Consider the following 18867-nt stretch of genomic DNA (forward strand, 5'->3'; position numbering starts at 1 on the left):
TCACAAACACACCAATGTTTAATGCATTTCAATGATATTCATTCAAGTATTTCTTGATATTGCCATAGACATATTAATCATTAGGACATCCATACTTTGAACAAATGAAAACATGTTTAATAAAGGCCTGCAGGACTTTTTAATAGGAACAGTTTGTAAAGGTTGACCTCCGACATTATATAAAGTTTGAGGAATAAAAATGTTTCAAATATGAACAGAAAATTAGGAGTCACATGATTAGGACGAATTGCCGTATTAAGGACTGTAAGTTGAAGAGATGAGACATGAAACACTCTGAACTTGCTTTTATAATAAAGAAAAAAAAAGTGGAATATCTATATACTCCTCCCTTTTGTTAAATACACACCAGTTGCACTAGGATAAGAGTTTGAAGGAAAACTAATAAGAATTGACTGAGTTTAATAAATAAGTGAGGTCCTTGAAAGTCATTTAGCCTGTTAAGAGATCGATGACATCACCTCACTCCAGCCTTCACGTCTGATGCTTTCAGATTTCTCTTCCAAACTGGAGGAATCTATCCCAGAAAGAAAAACACAATCGAGTAAAATGAATTTGTAAGTTTATACTAACGAATGGGCTATTTAAAAAAAGTATTACCGGTGGTAGTAATGTTGGCTCGAGGTGTCGTCCTAAAAACGACAGCAGACGCCTCCAAATCAGGCCGCTCCCAAGGAACATGAATCCTGTAACCAACCAAAAAACACGCGGGTCCTGAAACAGAGAAAACAAGGAACATTATTTGGGTGTTGGAGTGGGGGTCTGCCAATTAACTGCCCATCGTCCACATACTGTATGGCATGAATTCACTAATGGCTTTTATCTTATCTGACCTCTTCATAAGACGACTCCAAATTCATTCCGAAGGCAACCCCAATGAGACCAAACAAGGAGAGCGAGAAGGTCCCCATGGTCAGTTGCAGGTTCAAGCGCATCATCACATTCCGGTGGCTAGAACATACGACGACGCCCTTCAAGTTCGTTTTTGGATAAATTCCGACACAGATGCTTAAAACAGCATTTATGGGACAGTCATGCACACCTGTCCAGATTAATGAAGATGACACTCTCAGAATCATCTATCAGGCCTTTCAGCTCCCTGGCTTTGTTACCCAGCTCCTCAGCCTACATGCGACAGGTTGAAAAAACAAAAATAAGATAGCAGTTAGCTTCCAATCAACATGATTAACAAAGACAGGCATAATGTTTTTGTGTATAAGTATCACAAGTGTTGATTTTAATGTACGTCTGTATACACAGCTATTGCTGTGGCTTAAATTTGGCTTCAGATGAAAATCAATACCTGCATGTAATAGTTATCCAATAAAAGTTCCATCTCCTCTGCATGGTCGATACCCAAACTGCTTTCCTCTCTAAAGGGACAAACAATAACTGTTAAAGCAGTCATGCCAAATATCCGGCCAATGGCCTGGCCCCAGCCCTTCGGATGACTGAATCCAGCTTCCCATAAATTTCTGGGTCAATCCAAAAAAGCAAGTCTTTAGGTCATTTCTAAAAACAGTTATGATTTTGAAAAGAAATTCAAACCAAACGCTCACTCTGTCCGCTGGAGAGTAGTAAAGGATATACTCTGAGCTTTAGTAGGTCCTGCCCATTAGTTTGATCTGACGTAGTCTAATCGTATTACCCATGCAATGCAAAAACTTACTTTTTTTCCCCATAACACCAACTCAATTTTTTTGTAATGCATGGTGAGTTGGTTCAGGTGTAAAACTGCGTTCACTCAACTGTTAAAATGAACCAGTTAATGCATGCAATGCCAAACTGAATGAATGCGTTATGCCTAAAAAAATCCTGTTTAAAAAAAATCCCTGTTAGCCGCTGCACCTAATTTGGCTTCATCTTTGAGTTTTTCCTTGTCCCCAGTATGTTTTAGATCAAGGGATGGTGTAATTGTAGTCTGTGCAGCCCTTTGAGACTTCTTGTGATCAAGGGCCATACAAATAAACATGACTTGACTTGTCATCCATGATTGTAACATATAGGGTAGGCTACTAAAGTAGGCTAAATGATAAAGCAGAATACTGAAAAACAAAGTTAAACTAAAAATGTGTTAAAGGGACACTGCAACCAAAATCTTGTGCAACCAAAACAGAATGCTACAAAGCATGAGGAAGAATACAAACCACTGAAACTCAGAGTGGCCAAACTACACCATTTATCTTCTCTTTTTTTGCTTAGTCTTTCACAAGGTTTATGGGAATACCTTTAGCAGCAATATGGCGGACAATTATGTCAGTTCCCTTTAGGTGCGTGATAAAGTTCATTTTGTTTTTAATATTGGACACCTGCAAAGGAAGTTTTATAGGATGCCAGTTCATTATTTTGACTATTATACCTCACTTTTGTTATCTGTTTTGACAATTATAAACTGTTCACATGAATGTCACTAACGGCCAATCATGTTGCTGTACTTTGATCACCATACCCTTTTGGGGCGATCTGCTTTTGTAACCCAGATTTAATAAAAAGAAAAGTGCTTGTTGAACAAGTGTACGTGGCTTGTTTACGACTTACAAAACTCTTGGATCCGACCACTTGGTGAGACAGAGCTCTTCAATAATTTCGTCCTCATCCAAAATCTTCAACAAGGAATCTTTGAAAACCTTAATGTCTGTCTCCAACTCTGATAAACTGAATATTTTTCAAGGACAAGAAGAAAAAAAACAACAACAACATAGCGCTGATTAAAACCACTAGAATCAGAAGATGGACGTCAATTGTTTGTACAGTACTGTATATAGTATTTCATACCGATGCTAATATTCAATCTTACCTTTTACTGTTCTGCAGCAGGATGTGCAGTTTACTCCTATCAGCTGACAAGATTTTAGGATCCACCAGGGATTCCAAAACGTCCAATATCACAGGTTCAACTTCGTTCAGTCCGGTATGTAGATTGTTAACCTATTGGTGGAAGCACACTTGATCTTTATTTGTTTCTGTTGTTTGGCAGCAACGAGACTGTCCTCACCCTGTACTGCAGGACGGCCTCCAGAGCCCTGAATTCAAAAGGCAGCGAATGCGTCTGCGAGGCCAGTTGTGGGGCAAGCTCCAAAACCAACCAGCGCTCCAGTCCCAGACCACGGAAATCCAACACCAAAAGGCAATGTGGGGTCACTATGGCTTTTAATGACTGCGGAGACACAAGTCAAATTGCTAAGAGAATGTCAAAGCTAAAATGTAAAAAAAAAGCGTTTTGTTTAAAGAAAAGTGTGTATTATTTGACCACTACATGTTATTGTATTGTGTCATGCAACCAATAAAGAGTGCTAAAAGCACAAAGAATACAAACTACTGAAACTCAAAGTAAAAAATTGCAGCATTTTTCCCCAATTTTTTTTTTTGCCCAGCCTTTCTCAAGGTATTTGGGTGTGCCGTTAGCAGCAAGATGATGGATAATTGTGTCAGCTCCCTCAAGGTGAGCCTCATGTTATGTAAAATAACATATTCATTCGTGTATAACGCTCAGTGTCTTTCCCTAAAAGAGAATTTAAGTTTGAGTGTGCTTTATACACAAGGTTTACGTTTTGTAATGAGTGATCGGTCGAAAAACATTGCTGACCACAAATGCAAATCACTAGATGCGACAGGAATCAAACCCAGGTCATGGCCGTGAGAGTGCTGAATCCTAACAAAAAGACCACCTGTGATTTATATAACATACAAAAGGGCATTTGATTTCATCTTATATCACACTATTTTTATTCATTGTACCAGAGACGAATGTTAGAAAGTGACGAAAACTGTTCCTTAAAGATATAAATAAACACAAAAAAGCACGACGAGGGATAATGAATGGGAACCTTAAATAAATACATTGTGAATTTTATTTTGGTATAGTGTTCACAGTTGTCAATAAATGATTTTAATCAATGCCACATGTCTCCAACAATGTATGTCACTTACAATGTTTAGTGTGAGATCGGTTCTAATAAATCCATCCCGAAACTACCCAAACGGGGGGTATAAAAGGCCGAACGAGCCCGACCCCGACCAATTAACTTGATTTGGGGGACCGAGCCCAAGGTTATCACGACTTTTTACATTTGATTTGTGAGAAGAAGAGGGGGATTGACCATCTCTGGAAACAATTACCTGCCGCGCGCCTGCCTTCTGTGTCCTTACGTGGTGCCAAACAGCGCCAAATTTTATTTGTGAGGGGATGCGTGATTTTGGCTGTCTACAACAACAAATACCAAAATTCGGGCTAAGTTCAAGCCCTAGATATGATCTCTTCTTTGAGCTGAGAAAATGTGAAACAAAATCTTACACTGATTTTTAATCAAAAATCAATGGAACCTGTTATACATGAATAAATACGGTAGATACAAATATTTGACCTGAGTATTTAAAATAATGCAAGTTCATATGATAGTACATGTATTCTTGTTTGTTATTCATATCCATAGTTTTTTTTAATGAATAAAGTTTGTTTTACCATTAGGAGGCAATAAATAGTACACACTGTCACTTTAAGAGGCTCTTTTTTGTGCTTTTGGTCGCAAGTTGCGCAAATATTTGAGGAGGGAGGCTAACTCAATAAAATTGCGCCAGTTTAGAAATCGAAACAGCTGATACAGGCAAGAGTTGTGTAATTATCTGTGTAGAGAAAGGCAACATTTTCCCTAAACAGAGAAAGCATCTTCAGGACCTTCAGTAAGTTATACTTTTGTCTAGTAAACCTTTGCTTTGTATTTTGTCATGTGTCCTGTTAATAACTATATCCCTGATTCAAACATGAAGGGTTTTTATTGACTGCTGACATTTCCTGCTAAGACTCTATTGTTTATCTTCAGGATGGACATAAAGCCGCTTTGCATCCTCCTGTTGTTTTTGCCTTTGCTGTGGACTACCCAGGCTAAAAAACAAACATGTCTGAAGTCAGCGTCGTCCTGCAGCGAGTGCATCCAGTCGGGCCCGCAGTGTGCGTGGTGCACAAACTCCCGTTTAATACGCCGTTGTGGCACTGAAAGTGGCTTAAAGGAGTTAGGCTGTGAAAATGCTCAAATGTATAACCCCCGAGGTCGAGTTCAAGTCAGCAGGGATGGAAGCGGGTATGATGAAACACTGGTTTGCTTATTGGTGGCTTCAAGTATTCCCTTGACTTCAATCGAAATGTTAACAATTACAAAAATATCTTAAAGAGGTTTTTTGACTTATTTTAAGACTTTTTTATTTTTGAGTACAGAAAGAAGCTTTAAAGTAAGAAATAATACATCATTTGACTAGCAAAAAAGCTATCTAGACTAAAAAAAAAGTATGCTAATGACAACAATAATATTTTAAAATATTTAACAGATACTTTTACTTGTTTTACAATACTTTATTTTCCAATTTGAACATATAGGAAAAAAATGACAAACTTAATGTATTCAAATTATATTCTTTAAATTAAGAACATTTGTAATCAATTTAAGTTTATTTTTTTAATCCTACAACCATTGAAACATCTTTTTCTATTAAAGGAAGAAAAAGTCATTTTCTTTTTTCATCTTAATTTCCCCAACCTTTACTCTAATGATTTATTTTCTTGGAAAAACAAGTTATAAGTATGATTACAAAAAAGAAAAATAATAATTAAAAAGATTAAAAGTATAAAACTGGTGAGTACAATTAAAAGAACATAATTTGAAGTATAGATATGGATTTTTATTACTAAAATCAAGTCAAGTCATGTTTATCTGTATAGCCCTTAATCACAAGGAGTCTCGGGGCTGCACAGACCACAGCTATTGGCACTAAATATTACACATTGTCCCATCCATCCATCCATTATCTTCACCGCTTATCCTCAGTAGTGTCGCGGGGGTGCTGGAGCCCATCCCAGCCATCTTCGGGCAGTGGGCAGGGGACACCCTGAACAGACAAGTCACTCGCTCATTCACGCCTTGGGACAATTAACCTGACATGCATGTTTTTGGAATGTGGGAGGAAACCAGAGTGCCCGGAGGTAACCCACGCAAGCACGGGGAGAACATGCAAACTCCACACAGGATGTTCGATCTCATGATCTCAGAACTGTGCTGCACACACGGTAACCACTGCGCCGCCATGCTGCCCACACAATGTCCCTTTGAGTGAAATTTAAGAAAAATAAAAATAACCAGCCTGACACTCTGGGTGCTCCTCACCCCAAAACTGTTACTATACTTCTGCACATCTTTGGTAATCCCCACAAAACTTTATGTGAACAATGTTTTTAAATGAACATTTTTTTCTCCCAATTAAATATTTTTACCTAAAATATTAAAAAATTAATTATATTGGACTTGCTTAAGGTAACACGTTTAAAGTTTGTTGCTTTGATGCAAGACAAAATATTAAAAGTATCTTCTGTATTTTAAAGAATCACATTTACAATGTTTTCAAGTTTTTATTTATTTTTCACCGTAATTCAACAAAAACACAGCACTTGAAGGGTTAACTAAAGTTGCACAAAATGTTTTTCTTGTACTTTTTAAATTCTTTGAATACACTTACAGCACCGAGACCACAGCAGAGCCCCTGCAGCCTTTAGAAGTAACAGTCTATTTACGACCTGGGGATGCGAAGGCTTTCCCGGTCAACATTACTAAAGACCAACTCATCACAAACCTGAACATGGACACCAGTCCTGTGCCAGCTGGAATTAATATTACATTCAACAACGCGAGAGATGGGACCGTTCTGGTTGAGGTTAGTATAAGCAAACCTTGGTCACACATGTATGTTCATATGAAAATACAGTGCCCTGCTACATACAAGGAACGAGAATTTCCAGACGCTTCCACCAGTGCTCGAGACCGCTCACCACCAGCATAAGTTCATCTCAGTTAGCAAGTGCATTTCCTGCCATATAGACCTGATCCCGCACGCTTGTGTTATTTTTTATCGTGCACTCTCATGCTCCCTCACTCCTCCATCTGCACACACATTCCTCCGTTATCAATTACTACTTGAATTTGTCTTTAGAGATAAAGAAAGATGTGTTTAATAGCTATTTTGGGTTAACCCAGATGATTTTCGAGAGCATTCTTGCACTGAAAAAAAAGCCCTCCAATTTTGTTGGACTATCGTATAATGACAATAAAGACCATTCATTTATTCATCTGCAATTCTGTGTTCTATGTTTTTATTTGTAGATCTATAGTTGTTATCTGGTTACAGTTGTATGTATTATATGTTACTGACATCTAATAAATGAATAAATGCTCTCGTGGAATTTGACTATAGGGGAGCTTTTTCGGAACGCAACCCCTGCGAAAATCAAGAAATTACTGTAATTTTTTTTTTTTTGTGGAAATTTTTTTTGATAAATTACTGTAATTTTTTTTTTTTTGTGGAATTTTTTTTTGATATGCGAGCAATTCTAGATTCGAGCTTGATTTGTGAACAAATCAATCTTGTATGTACAGGGGCGATAGCAATCTATACGCAAAAATCATGGAACATACTCATATTAACGACTGCTCTTTATGTCCAGGTGACTGCCGATGCTGCCCATTGCGTCACTTCCTCAGATAAAATCAATCAGAAAAAAAGGACCGGGCCCTGGCCTGTCCTCATAACATCAAGCAGCCTTTCACAAAGTATCAAGTTAGAGATAAATGTGGAGTGTAAGTAGGTTGTAAGTTAAGTAATTGAATGAGTGGCAGAATCCCAGCACTTTTTATACATTTCGTCCAGGTGAGTGCAATTGCAATGCAAACTGTGAGGAAGACAGTTCCGGCTGTCGCATGAGGCCAAACACTGCGGTGTGCAGCGGCCATGGGACGTGCATTCAGGGGGGATGCGTCTGCGATAGTGGAGCAAACGCAAACGAACGCTACAGCGGGATGTTCTGCGAGTGCAGCAATTTTGATTGCCCTTATCACAACAACAGGTATGTTCTATTATATAAAAGTGCATGTGAATTTCCCTCTGGGAATGAATAAATATCTATCTATCATCACAAGTGAAACAACAATTCTTATGTTTTTGACATAAATCGATAATAGAAAAAGTCACAACGAATTCTACTGTCAACTATTAGCAGCAGACACGTATTTCCAAGTGAGGCAACTCGACATAAATATAATCTCTGCTTAGAGTTGCTCATGTGCAATAGCATTGCTGTCTCAAGCAGTAACATACAGACGGCATCACCTTTAAGTACGCGGACCAAAAGTTTGAATAAAAAGACGACTTGCAAAGTTTGCAAAGCAGCCCTTGCATACCATGGAGGTAGCTCAATGATGTACAAACATTTAAAGAGAACAGTCAGACAGCTGAACGAAACGGATCCTGACTCGTCGTCTCCGTAGGATTCAAGTAACATTCAAGCCAATATGGTTTTGATAATTGCATTGGACATTGTATACACATATTGTTCTCGTATAAAACTGTTTAATTTCAAATTGTTGAGAATTGTTTGTTACAGACTCTGCCGTTGACCACTGAATGTACTTCACAAAATGCAGATATTTGTTTATGTACTTTTCTACTGTTGCTTATGAGCCTGTTCTTAGTTCACAGGGATAAAAAATGTTTACTTGATTTTTGATTATTTTGCCTGTCCCTAAAACATGGAAATAGGTTTATTCCAGGATGTATGTCTCTACTGACTGAGCACTGTACTTATTTGGTTTTAGATGTATCATTTTTAATACACTTTTGCACAAATCTGCAATATGTTCAGAAAAAGATTTTTTTATTGTACCATATTTTTTTATTTGTATTTATAATAATTTTCACATACCGTAACTAAGATAAAATCCATGCTAAATTTAAGAAAAATGAAGGATTATCCCATTATTCGACTAATGGTTTCAATATTCAGTGACTAGCAGACTATTAAAATAGTTGCATCCCTAATCGCAAAAAGACTTTTTGCTCGGCAGAATTTGTGGGGGTCACGGCAAATGTGAGTGTGGCCAGTGCAATTGTGACTACGACTGGAGCGAGGAGGACTGCAGCTGCTCCATGGACGTGACTTCCTGCATGGCATCGAACCAGCAAGTGTGCAACGGCAACGGGATGTGTCAATGCGGAACCTGTCGGTGCGACCCTCCGTACACAGGCCCCACATGTGAGGATTGCCCCACTTGTTTGGGCTATTGTCAGGCACACGCAGAATGCGTGGATTGCCGTGTTTTCGGGACAGGACCTAAAAAAGTCAGGTGAGTACTACTAGACTAGTGGTTCTCAACTGGGGCTAGGTGAAGGAACACCACAGGGTTCGTTGGACTTTTACATTCTCAAAAAAAAAAAAAAAAAAAATCATTACAAATATTAAATTAGGAAATTACCGTATTCTTGGCACTGTAAGGCACACAGGATTTCAAGGAACGCCCTCCAAGAAATAGTCTTTTGTGAAATATTTTTCAGATATACAGCGCTGTGAACATTTTTTGCCCTCTTCCTGTTTTCTGTGTTTTTTGCATATGTATCACTCACAAAAGTTTCAGATAATTAAACCAAGTAAATACAAAAGGCAGTTTTGAAATGTTGATTCCATTTATTAAGGCGTCTTTCCCGCTGAGGAGGAATTTTGGCCCACTCTTCTTTGCAAGATGATTTCAAATCTGCCACATTGGAGGGTTTTCTAAAATTAACTGAATGTTTAAGGTCACACCACAGCATCCCGACTTAAACTTAGCCCCTTTAGAACCTTCATTTTATTTTGTTTTTTTCAAGCCATTCAGGGGTGTACCTGCTGGTGTTTAGGATCATTGTCCTGCTACATGATCCAAAAGCACTTGAAATTGATGGCACGGGATGATAGTCAGATGTTCTCCTTTAGGATTTTCTGGTAAACACTAGAATTCATTATTTTGTCAACCACAGCAAGTTCTCTAGGTCCTGAGGCAGCAAAGCAGCCTCAGCTATCACACTGCCACCACGATGCTTCTCTATTGGCAACATGTTTCTTTTGTCAAATGCTGTGCCGTTTTTACGGCAGACTTTGCAGGCTGAACAACTTCAAAAAGTTCAATTTTCCGCCACAGCGTTGTGAAAGATTTATAACTAATTATCGTCAACGTTTAATTTCTGTTATTGCTGACAAAGGTGGCTAAACAAATTATTAGGTTCAAGGGGCAATTACTTTTTCACACAGGGCCAGATAGTTTTTTTTTGCGCCTTAATAAATTGAATCAACATTTCAGAACTGCATTATGTATTTCATTGGGTTGTCTCTGTGTGATGTTAAAATTGGTTTGATGATCTGAAACTTTTCTGAGTGATAAATATGCAGCAGAAATTCTGAAGGCGTGTGACATAAGTGTTTTAAATGTACTGTAGTTTCCACGCTGTAAGGCGCAACTGAAAGCCTGCTGGGATAGATATACAGTGCATCCGGAAAGTATTCACAGCGCTTCACTTTTCCCACATTTTGTTATGTTACAGCCTCATTCCAAATTGTATTAATTTAATCTCTTATCTCAAAATTCTACACAAAATACTCCATTATGACGATGTGAAAAAGTTTTTTTTTTACTTTTTGGGAATTTATTAAAAATAGAAAACTAAGAAATCACATTTACATAAGTATTCACAGCCTTTGCTTAATACTTTGTTGATCCACCTTTGGCAGCAAATACAGCCTCAAGTCTTTTTGAATATGATCCCACAAGTTTAGCACACCTATCTTTAGGCAGTTTTGCCCATTCTTCTTTGCATTAAGTCTCAAGCTCAATTAGGTTGGATGAGACGTTTGTGCACAGCCATTTTCAGATCTCTCCAGAGATGTTCGATCGGATTCAAGTCTGGACTCTAGCTGGGCCACTCCAGGACATTCACGGAGTGGTTCTGAAGCCAATCTTTTGAGATCTTGGCTGTGTGCTTTGGGTAGTTGTCCTGCTGAAAAATTAACCTTCACCTCAGCCTGAGGTCAAGAGTGCTCTGGAGCAGGTTTTCATCCAGGATATCTCTATATATTGCTGCATTTATTTTTTCCTTCTATCCTGACTAGTCTGCCAGTTCCTGCTGCTGAAAAACATCCCCACAGCATGATGCTGCCACCACCATGCTTCACTGTAGGGATGGTATTGGTCTGGTGATGAGCGGTGCCTGGTTTCCTCCAAACATGGCGCCTGGCATTCACACCAAAGAGTTCAATCTTTGTCACATCAGACCAGAGAATTTTGTTTCTCATTGTCTGAGAGTCATTCAGTTGCTTTTTGGCAAATTCCAGACGGGCTTCCATGTTCCTTTTACTAAGGAGTGGCTTTCGTCTGGCCACTCTACCATACAGGCCTGATTGGTGGATTGCTGCGGAGGTGGTTGTCCTTCTGGAAGGCTCTCCTCTCTCCACAGAGGAACGCTGGAGCTCTGACAGAGTGACCATCTGGTTCTTGGTCACCTCCCTGACTAAGGCCCTTCTTCCGCAATCGCTCAGTTTAGAAGGCCGGCCAGCTCTAGGAAGAGTCCTGGTGGTTCCAAATGTCTTCCATTTACGAATAATGGAGGCCACTGTGCTCATTGGGACGTTCAAAGCAGCAGAAATTTTTCTGTATCCTTCCCCAGATTTGTGCCTCAAGACAATCCTGTCTCGCAGGTCTACAGACAGTTCTTTTGACTTCATGCTTGGTGTTTGTGCTCTGACATGCACACTCAACTGTGGGACCTTATATAGACAGGTGTGTGCCTTTCCAAATCATGTCCAATCAACTGAATTTACTGCAGGTGGACTCCAATTAAGCTGTAGAAAGATCTCAAAGATGATCAGTGGAAAAAAGATGCACCTGAGCTCAATTTTGAGCTTCATGGCAAAGGCTGTGAATACTTATGTAAATGTGATTTCTTAGTTATCTATTTTTAATAAATTCAAAAAAAGTAAAAAAAAAAAAACCTTTTTCACATTGTCATAATGGAGTATTTTGTGTAGAATTTTGAGATAAGAGATTAAATTAATACAATTTGGAATGAGGCTGTAACATAACAAAATGTGGAAAAAGTGAAGCGCTGCGAATACTTTCCGGATGCACTGTATCAGCTTTTCATTTCCTCACCAATGTATCAATCGTCATTTGAATCGGTCACTATTGGCCTAAGTTGTTCAGAGGAACGGGAGGCGGGTTCTTTTAAGCATTTACAGGCTCGTATAGGCTAAAGCGGTGTAAAACAAAGCCTGCAATTGGCCGAAGAGATGTGGATCACAAGTTAGGTTGGTGTACGGCCTAGAGAAAAACGTTTTTAACTAGTCTGTTTATTAGCAAGACAAGAAGCTAATAATAATTTGAACCGAGAAAAAAAAACATTTGATTGATCTATATTTACTTCTTTTTGGTCACAGATTTTCAAAATTTCAAGAATATCACCTTACAACTAAAACTCCAAAATGTCTTTTGCCAAACCAACAAAAAAGAAAAGCTTGGCGCTGGTTAAGTTTACTTGGCTCAAACATTTCTCAGAGAGGATACATCACTAAGAATGTTGAGAACCACTGCACTGTACTATTATCCGACCGTAGTCTTTTAAATTTGTTTCTTTTTGAATGTATTGTCCGGTCATCAGGTGCCAGGAGGAGTGCAGCTACTTCACTTTGAGCATGGTGGCAAGCAAAGCGGATATTGATGCACCCTGTAAAATGATTAGCCGCGGAGACTCTTGCTACTTCTACTTCAGTGTCACGCAAACAGCAACAGGGACACATTGCACTGTGGCCCAAGTGAAAGATTGCCCTCAGGGACAATAACCCATCAGTCAAAACTTTGCAGCCCTAACCTATATCTTTTTTTTTTGCATTGCATTAAAAAGCTTTAATTTTCTCTCATTTACATTTGCTTCTTTACATTTATAGTATGAAACAAATTTATGAAAAAAAGACATGTTAAATATAATTTCCTTGTACTATTGTTTTTTTGAGGGGAGACATTTTGTCACCATATTTTTTAAGCATACCTCCATTCGTAGAATGATACAGTTGTTCCTGGCGGTGAGGCTGGTACTGTGCTGAAAGCGAAGGTCCCTTGCCTGAAGACCTAGTTCCTGGCAAAACTCATTTTTCTTTTTCTCTGCAAGAGGGAAAAAAAATAAGTGTAATACCACTGGGATTTTTAGTTTGATTTAAATGCACACAGAGCATAAGAAATCACAGGACTGAAACAGTCATGGTGTGGTATGTTCACAATGAAGAATACGACACAAATAACATAAAACAATCAATGATACTGACACACATTGAATATTCCAAATTGTGAAACTATCTGAGAGAATTAATCTATTTTCAGATTTTTAAAAAAAGGAGATTGATTTATCCACAGGTTGTACAAAAATCAACCGACAAAGTTCAAACCAAAACGAAAATTGATTTTTGTGTTGGAACACTCACCGAATGATGTTACGTTGCCCTCTTGGTCAAATTTCATCTGTCAAAAAAAAAAAAAAAGATAAATTGAGTTAGAATATTGAAATGTGACACTGCATATGATAAGAATTGTAAGTTTTCCAGCTATTTTATTTTCGTTCTTTTAAAACATCACATCGATAGTTCAAAGATTTAGTGTAAGGAATGCATATTATGATTATCCATTATTCAATTGTACTTATTTACTTCTTGTTTTTGTTTTTATTTTACATGTATTCATTCGGGCAGCACGGCGGCGCAGTGGTTAGCGCTTGTGCGGCACAGTTCATGTCATGGGAACCTGTCGTGGGTTCAAATCCAGCTCCAGACTTACTGTGCGGAGTTTGTATGTTCTCCCCGTGCTTGCGTGGGTTTCCTCCGGGCACTCCGGTTTCCTCCCACGTTCCAAAAACATGCATTTCAGGTGAATTGGCCGGTCCAAATTGTCCATAGGTGTGAATGAGCGTATGAGTTGTCTGTCCCTGTGTGCCCTGCGATTGGCTGGCAACCAGTTCAGGGTGTCCCCTGCCCACTGCCCGGAGATGGCTGGGATGGGCTCCAGCCCCCCGCGACCCTAATGAGGATATGCGGTACGGCTGATGAGATGAGATGAGATGAGATGTATTCATTCGTCGCAAAAATATTTCAATTCACAGTTGTTACACAGTAAATACAGACTTATCAAAAAACCTGCAGGATTTAGTCTGGACAAAGCACAGGGATCAGAATTTTCCACGGATCCGCGGATTTCCGCTGTTTTTGGACCCCAAAGGCATTCCGACTTTTTCACTTTTTCTCTTGCGTAGCAAACAAATTCAAAATCCGACTGTCTCACTCTTTCCTTTATTGCTCTGGCGCACCCTGGCGGCAGCCCTGGTTTATTCCTGGACGCTGGCTATTTCAGCTGAAAATGAAAATCTCCATTCTGATCCCTGTATAGTGCAATTTTCACATAGCAAATAAGATAAATGCTGTTTTAGCCTATGGACCCTGCCTATTTCAGCTGAAAATGAAAATCTCCATTCTGATCCCTGTATAAATGATTGTCAACCCTACTGAAAGTGAAGCCATTACGACCTTGTTCTGTACTCAAAAACACAAAATATTCTGTTTTATTTCTTCTATTGTAATAAAAACTTCAAACTGCTCACGCGAGCACTTGTTTTTACCCATCACATCCTGTTACCCAGATGTTGACTCGAACATGTGGAGGAGAAAAGGTCTATGCTACTTCAATAGCATCATAACTGCTAATAGTGTGAAATCTGAATACAACACATGATATTACAATTTATTCTTTAATTTAATACAAGATTGGACACAGTGCAATTGTAAAAGTTGTATCTGTGTTTGTACTTATGAACCAATTACTGCATTAATCATGATTTTTTTGTGTCCAACCATCTAATAAAAAAGCACCTTACCACAACAAAAAGTGGCGGAACAATGGAAAGAGCTTCAGTCATTCTGTGCCGCACAATAGACACTGTTAAGAGACAGACGAGAAAAGATTTCAAAGGACAATTTGTTCTTAACTGAAATCTAAAACTTTCATGCATTATTCATGTTGCACAGTAATATTTGCAGCAGGTGCACAGTTCTGATATTTACCTGGCCATGACTGTCCTCCTCGCAGCAGGTTCTTGGTTCCTGCTAGACAGATTGAACCTCTAATTCTTGACTCTAGCAGCAGAGGACTACAGAGTGCCTTGGGGGTACCGTTGCACAGCGGTGGAACAGCAAAGCTTGTGTTGGAGAACATGGCAAGACCACACTTTGTACTAGAGGATCCATTGCATCCCAAACAGGAGAGGCTACCAACAGAGCCTAGAAGGCGCTTTAAATGAGCATGTCCTCGATATGGCAAATACATCATAGAGCAGCTCACACAGGTACTGAGCAGCATTCTGTGTATGTTAATTCCATAAAAACCTGCTTCTTAACAAAACCATGTAAAACAAGGACATGTTGGGCACTAGCCGGTGCAACTTATAACAAGACACATAATTTAAGTTTTAGAGATCTTAAAGTGGTATCCAGTCCACGGGAAAAGACAGTAGAGGGCTTCAGTTATAAACCAAAAACAAGAAAATATTTTTTGTTTTTGCCATCGTTGCAAATCCTTGATCACGTGACTGTCATTTGCCTTTCTGTATTTTGCTAGTTAGCATAACAGCTAATCAGTCAGTGACACTATGTGCTCCTGCCCGAGTTATCAGATTCAAAACTTACTGACAACAGCAGGAAATATAAGAAAGGGAATATTTTTTTTGCATTACTACTAACTTATTTACACTAATAAAGACATTGAAAAATACGCTTGTCGGGAGTTTTAAAATCGTTCGGTTAGCTGGTTGCCGGAGAAGTGGGAAGAGAGTACCCGTCATGCACCGCGAGGACGCCAAAGATCTTCAAGGGTCTAAGATGAATAAAACTATTATATATTTTTATAAAATGAAACGACTGCATTAAAATACGCATCGACATTTTAGATTCCCTTTATTTGTAATTCTTGCATGCATGGTGAAGCATTAGCGATGGCTACATATTTGGGTCGTGCAGTCGCGAGCGTAGAAACGCATTCGCGGCATTCAGAGAGCATCATCCATCGTCAGCATCCCAACGAGGAGGATGCTGCGGTTGGACAGGAGTCGACCTTAATCCGCAACGGTCCGATTCTAAATCCTTTCTTCTCACGCCGTGTGTTTATTTTCGCCCATCATGTTCTCATCGTGTTGCTCCAAGGCTGAAAACAGCAACGGGAAACGGAGCTCTGTGGCCAAGCTCCTCCTGGGAGTGTTTATGGTGTATACGGTCCACACAGCGTGGCTGCTGTATGGATTCCTCAACACCAAGTCCTGCGACGATGGCCGAAGGGAAGGCTGTATCAGCTCTTACCTGTCGGCCAAACCTAGACTGCAGGTACGGTTTGAAACCTTCTCATCCGCCTCCTTGGGTACCTTTGGATTAATGACAAGTATGTTGCATCATGTCTTTTTTTGTCCAGTTGAGTGTGTTCACCTGCCTTGTTCCAGACAACAGTCAGCTCAACCTGGCTCTGAGAGTTGATCCATTTGACCCGGATTCTAGATTTGAGAAGTAAGTTAACAAACAAATTGTTTTTCTTTTCTCATTGTGAAGATGTTGCGATTGTGTTGTGTCGATTTGTGCATGCAGGCGGGTGAATGTTCCTCTGCCCGAGGAGACGAGAGCCAACGGCAGTTTGTATGCAATTGTGTATGTGCACAAGGCCAGCGCTTCCCCTTTGGAGGACAGTAGAGAGGTGCACCATGCAGCTCTACTTACCACCCATATCAGCCCTGCAAACTATGAAGGGCAGAAAGATACAAAGAAGGTATAAATACTGAAATGCCGCCAAGAAAATCACAATTTGTGCACTTTAAGGAACCAAACCTTAAGAATAATATGCTTCTTTAAAGGGAACGTAATGGAATACACATTAGCATGCTAGAGATCAGCATCAGTTATGTTTACAAATTAATGTGGGCTAAATACCACAGAACTATGTATATGCATATACTCAGCATCTGAACAAGTGGGCATAGGTTAGGGCAATGGGCAAATCATGACAGCCCTTACTGTGGCGCATAGCCCTTTTGAAGTAAATGTAGGCGGAAATGATGTTATAATGTAATTCCAATGCAAGAGAACCCTAAAATAACATCGTTCTAAACTTGACTGACTTTATTAGCGCTCCAAATTCAAGCATCCCGTATCCCACTGGAGACCCCGCCTATCAGTTTCAATGATGTCAGAGGACTTTACCTTCACCAAGGGAGGACTTCCCAGTGACATGCGGCGCTACCTCAGAATGTAAACAGAGATCGGTCTCGATCTACTCAATCGCAGCAATAAAATGCTCATTTAGTGTCAACGTTTTTGCTCAGCTCGCAGGAAGGAAGACGGTTCTTCTACCTTCCTCTGATGCTGATTGAGGAGCTCAGCTTCCGAATGAAAGATCTGGTGGTAAGGCATCCTCATGCCATACACAGAGGCAGGGATTTTCTAGGAGTTTTTAAGGTGGCTCTCAAATACTCTATATCTTTCAACAGGTGATCAACAGAAGTACCACCCATCTGCCTCTTACTGTGTCTTATGAGGGTATATCTCTGAGGAGATTCCGATTTTGGGTGCATCTCCAGGATTTGGTATATTCACTGCAACAATTTGGTGAGATACAATCGAGGAAACTTTTTGTTTCTCTTGGATCCGTAGTGTTCTCGACTTGTTTTTTATCCAGGCTTCTCAGAGGAGTATATTGATGAGATTAAAGGGACCCTGGTGGGCTCTAATCTGTACCATTTAGTGCTGACCGCCCTCATCACAGCCTTACAAGTAAGACTTTTTGTCCAATTAAAAAAATAGAGAAAAAAAAGGAAAACAAATGTATCGTAATGTTATATGTTACTGTTCCTGTATTATGTTCTAATAGCAAATAACAGCTTAATTTCAGGTATATTTTTTAATGTTATCGTATTGAAAATATTCTCTAATTTTTTACTAAAACTTTTTTAAGTTCGGAGCTGCATGCTTTTAAAATTTAACTAAGTATCAATAAAAAAAGAAAAGTAGCTAAATAGCAAATAACTAATAAAGAAAAGATGTAGAAAAATTAAAGAATATATTCGACGTAAAACACTGTTTTATATATATATATATATATATATATATATATATATGTGTGTGTGTGTGTGTAATACTTTCTTCAATGTTACATAGTTAAATGACATGTATTGTTTCTATACAATGGTACTAGAACACTTTTTTCACAAAATTACTAAATGCATTTTACACAAAAATATTTTTTAGAGAATGACCTGATCAAAATTGGAGAACACTAAAAGATAAAGATTGGAGAATAACAATGAAAAACAATTCTGAGTGTTACAACAGTCAGCAATTAGAGTGATGTGTATAGGCCTCTGCTGTGAATGACTTCTAAACATCTGCGGCAACAGGATAGCTCTAGTCTCTCACACTGCTCTGGTGTGATTTTGGTCCATTCTTCTTCCAGCCTCCTCCACAGTTGGTGATTGTCGTGGGTTCTTTTTACCATAACTTTGTCACCAAGCCTCTCCCAGAGGTTCTCTATTGTGTTAAGATCAGGACTCTGAGCTGGCCATGCTGTTAATTCAATGTTTTCACCTTGAAGAAAGTTCTTTACCGGTTTTGCTGTGAGACATAAAGCATTGTCCTACATGAAGACTGCAGGCTAATTGGGTGATAATTGCAAGTAAGGAACCAGGTGCCGTATAAGAAGGTTCAAATACAAATTTGCATTCGCTCTGCCCTGTAGCTGTACAAGAGGCCCAACTCCTGCAGAAAACATTACACTTCCTCCTCCAACATTTCACTAAAACCTTTACACTCTTTGGGTTCAATTTTTCTGCAATGTGTCACCGAACATAATGCTTCCCATCAGATCCAAATAAATCACATTTGCTTTCTTCACTGAAGTGAACTCTGTACCAGTTTTCCTTTATCCACACAACATACTG

General features: G+C 39.1%; 3 protein-coding genes across 3 annotated transcripts in view; 2 read left to right on the forward strand and 1 right to left on the reverse strand.

Annotated features, from left to right (window-relative positions):
- mrs2 (magnesium transporter MRS2) lies at window positions 1-16305 on the reverse strand. Its single transcript, XM_088326140.1, has 12 exons — window positions 14960-16305; window positions 14773-14834; window positions 13334-13370; window positions 12904-13016; window positions 3014-3175; window positions 2816-2946; window positions 2557-2673; window positions 1322-1391; window positions 1061-1143; window positions 852-969; window positions 619-732; window positions 1-535 (listed from the first exon to the last, which is right to left on the reverse strand). Exons 1-12 carry the CDS (start codon window positions 15252-15254, stop codon window positions 476-478), a joined length of 1362 nt encoding a protein of 453 aa, XP_088182266.1. The 5' UTR covers window positions 15255-16305; the 3' UTR covers window positions 1-475.
- Window positions 4573-12779, forward strand: LOC148371601 (integrin beta-1-like). Its single transcript, XM_088326146.1, has 7 exons — window positions 4573-4698; window positions 4839-5096; window positions 6525-6717; window positions 7505-7637; window positions 7708-7903; window positions 8901-9179; window positions 12517-12779. The coding sequence occupies exons 2-7, from the start codon at window positions 4840-4842 to the stop codon at window positions 12695-12697; spliced, it is 1239 nt and encodes a 412-aa protein (XP_088182272.1). The 5' UTR covers window positions 4573-4698; window position 4839; the 3' UTR covers window positions 12698-12779.
- The window catches only part of LOC148371602 (lipid scramblase CLPTM1L-like), a 12563-nt gene continuing 9402 nt past the window's right edge, over window positions 15707-18867 (forward strand). The window contains exons 1-7 of the mRNA XM_088326139.1: window positions 15707-16270; window positions 16356-16447; window positions 16526-16703; window positions 17061-17182; window positions 17257-17335; window positions 17422-17539; window positions 17610-17704. Coding sequence (XP_088182265.1) covers window positions 16070-16270; window positions 16356-16447; window positions 16526-16703; window positions 17061-17182; window positions 17257-17335; window positions 17422-17539; window positions 17610-17704 — 885 coding nt within the window. The 5' untranslated portion in view covers window positions 15707-16069. The remainder of the gene's footprint in view (window positions 16271-16355; window positions 16448-16525; window positions 16704-17060; window positions 17183-17256; window positions 17336-17421; window positions 17540-17609; window positions 17705-18867) is intronic.

Source organism: Urocampus carinirostris, chromosome 2 (genome assembly GCF_059441175.1).
Source record: "Urocampus carinirostris isolate Australia breed hairy pipefish chromosome 2, RoL_Ucar_1.0, whole genome shotgun sequence".
NCBI classification, from domain to species: Eukaryota; Metazoa; Chordata; class Actinopteri; order Syngnathiformes; family Syngnathidae; genus Urocampus; species Urocampus carinirostris.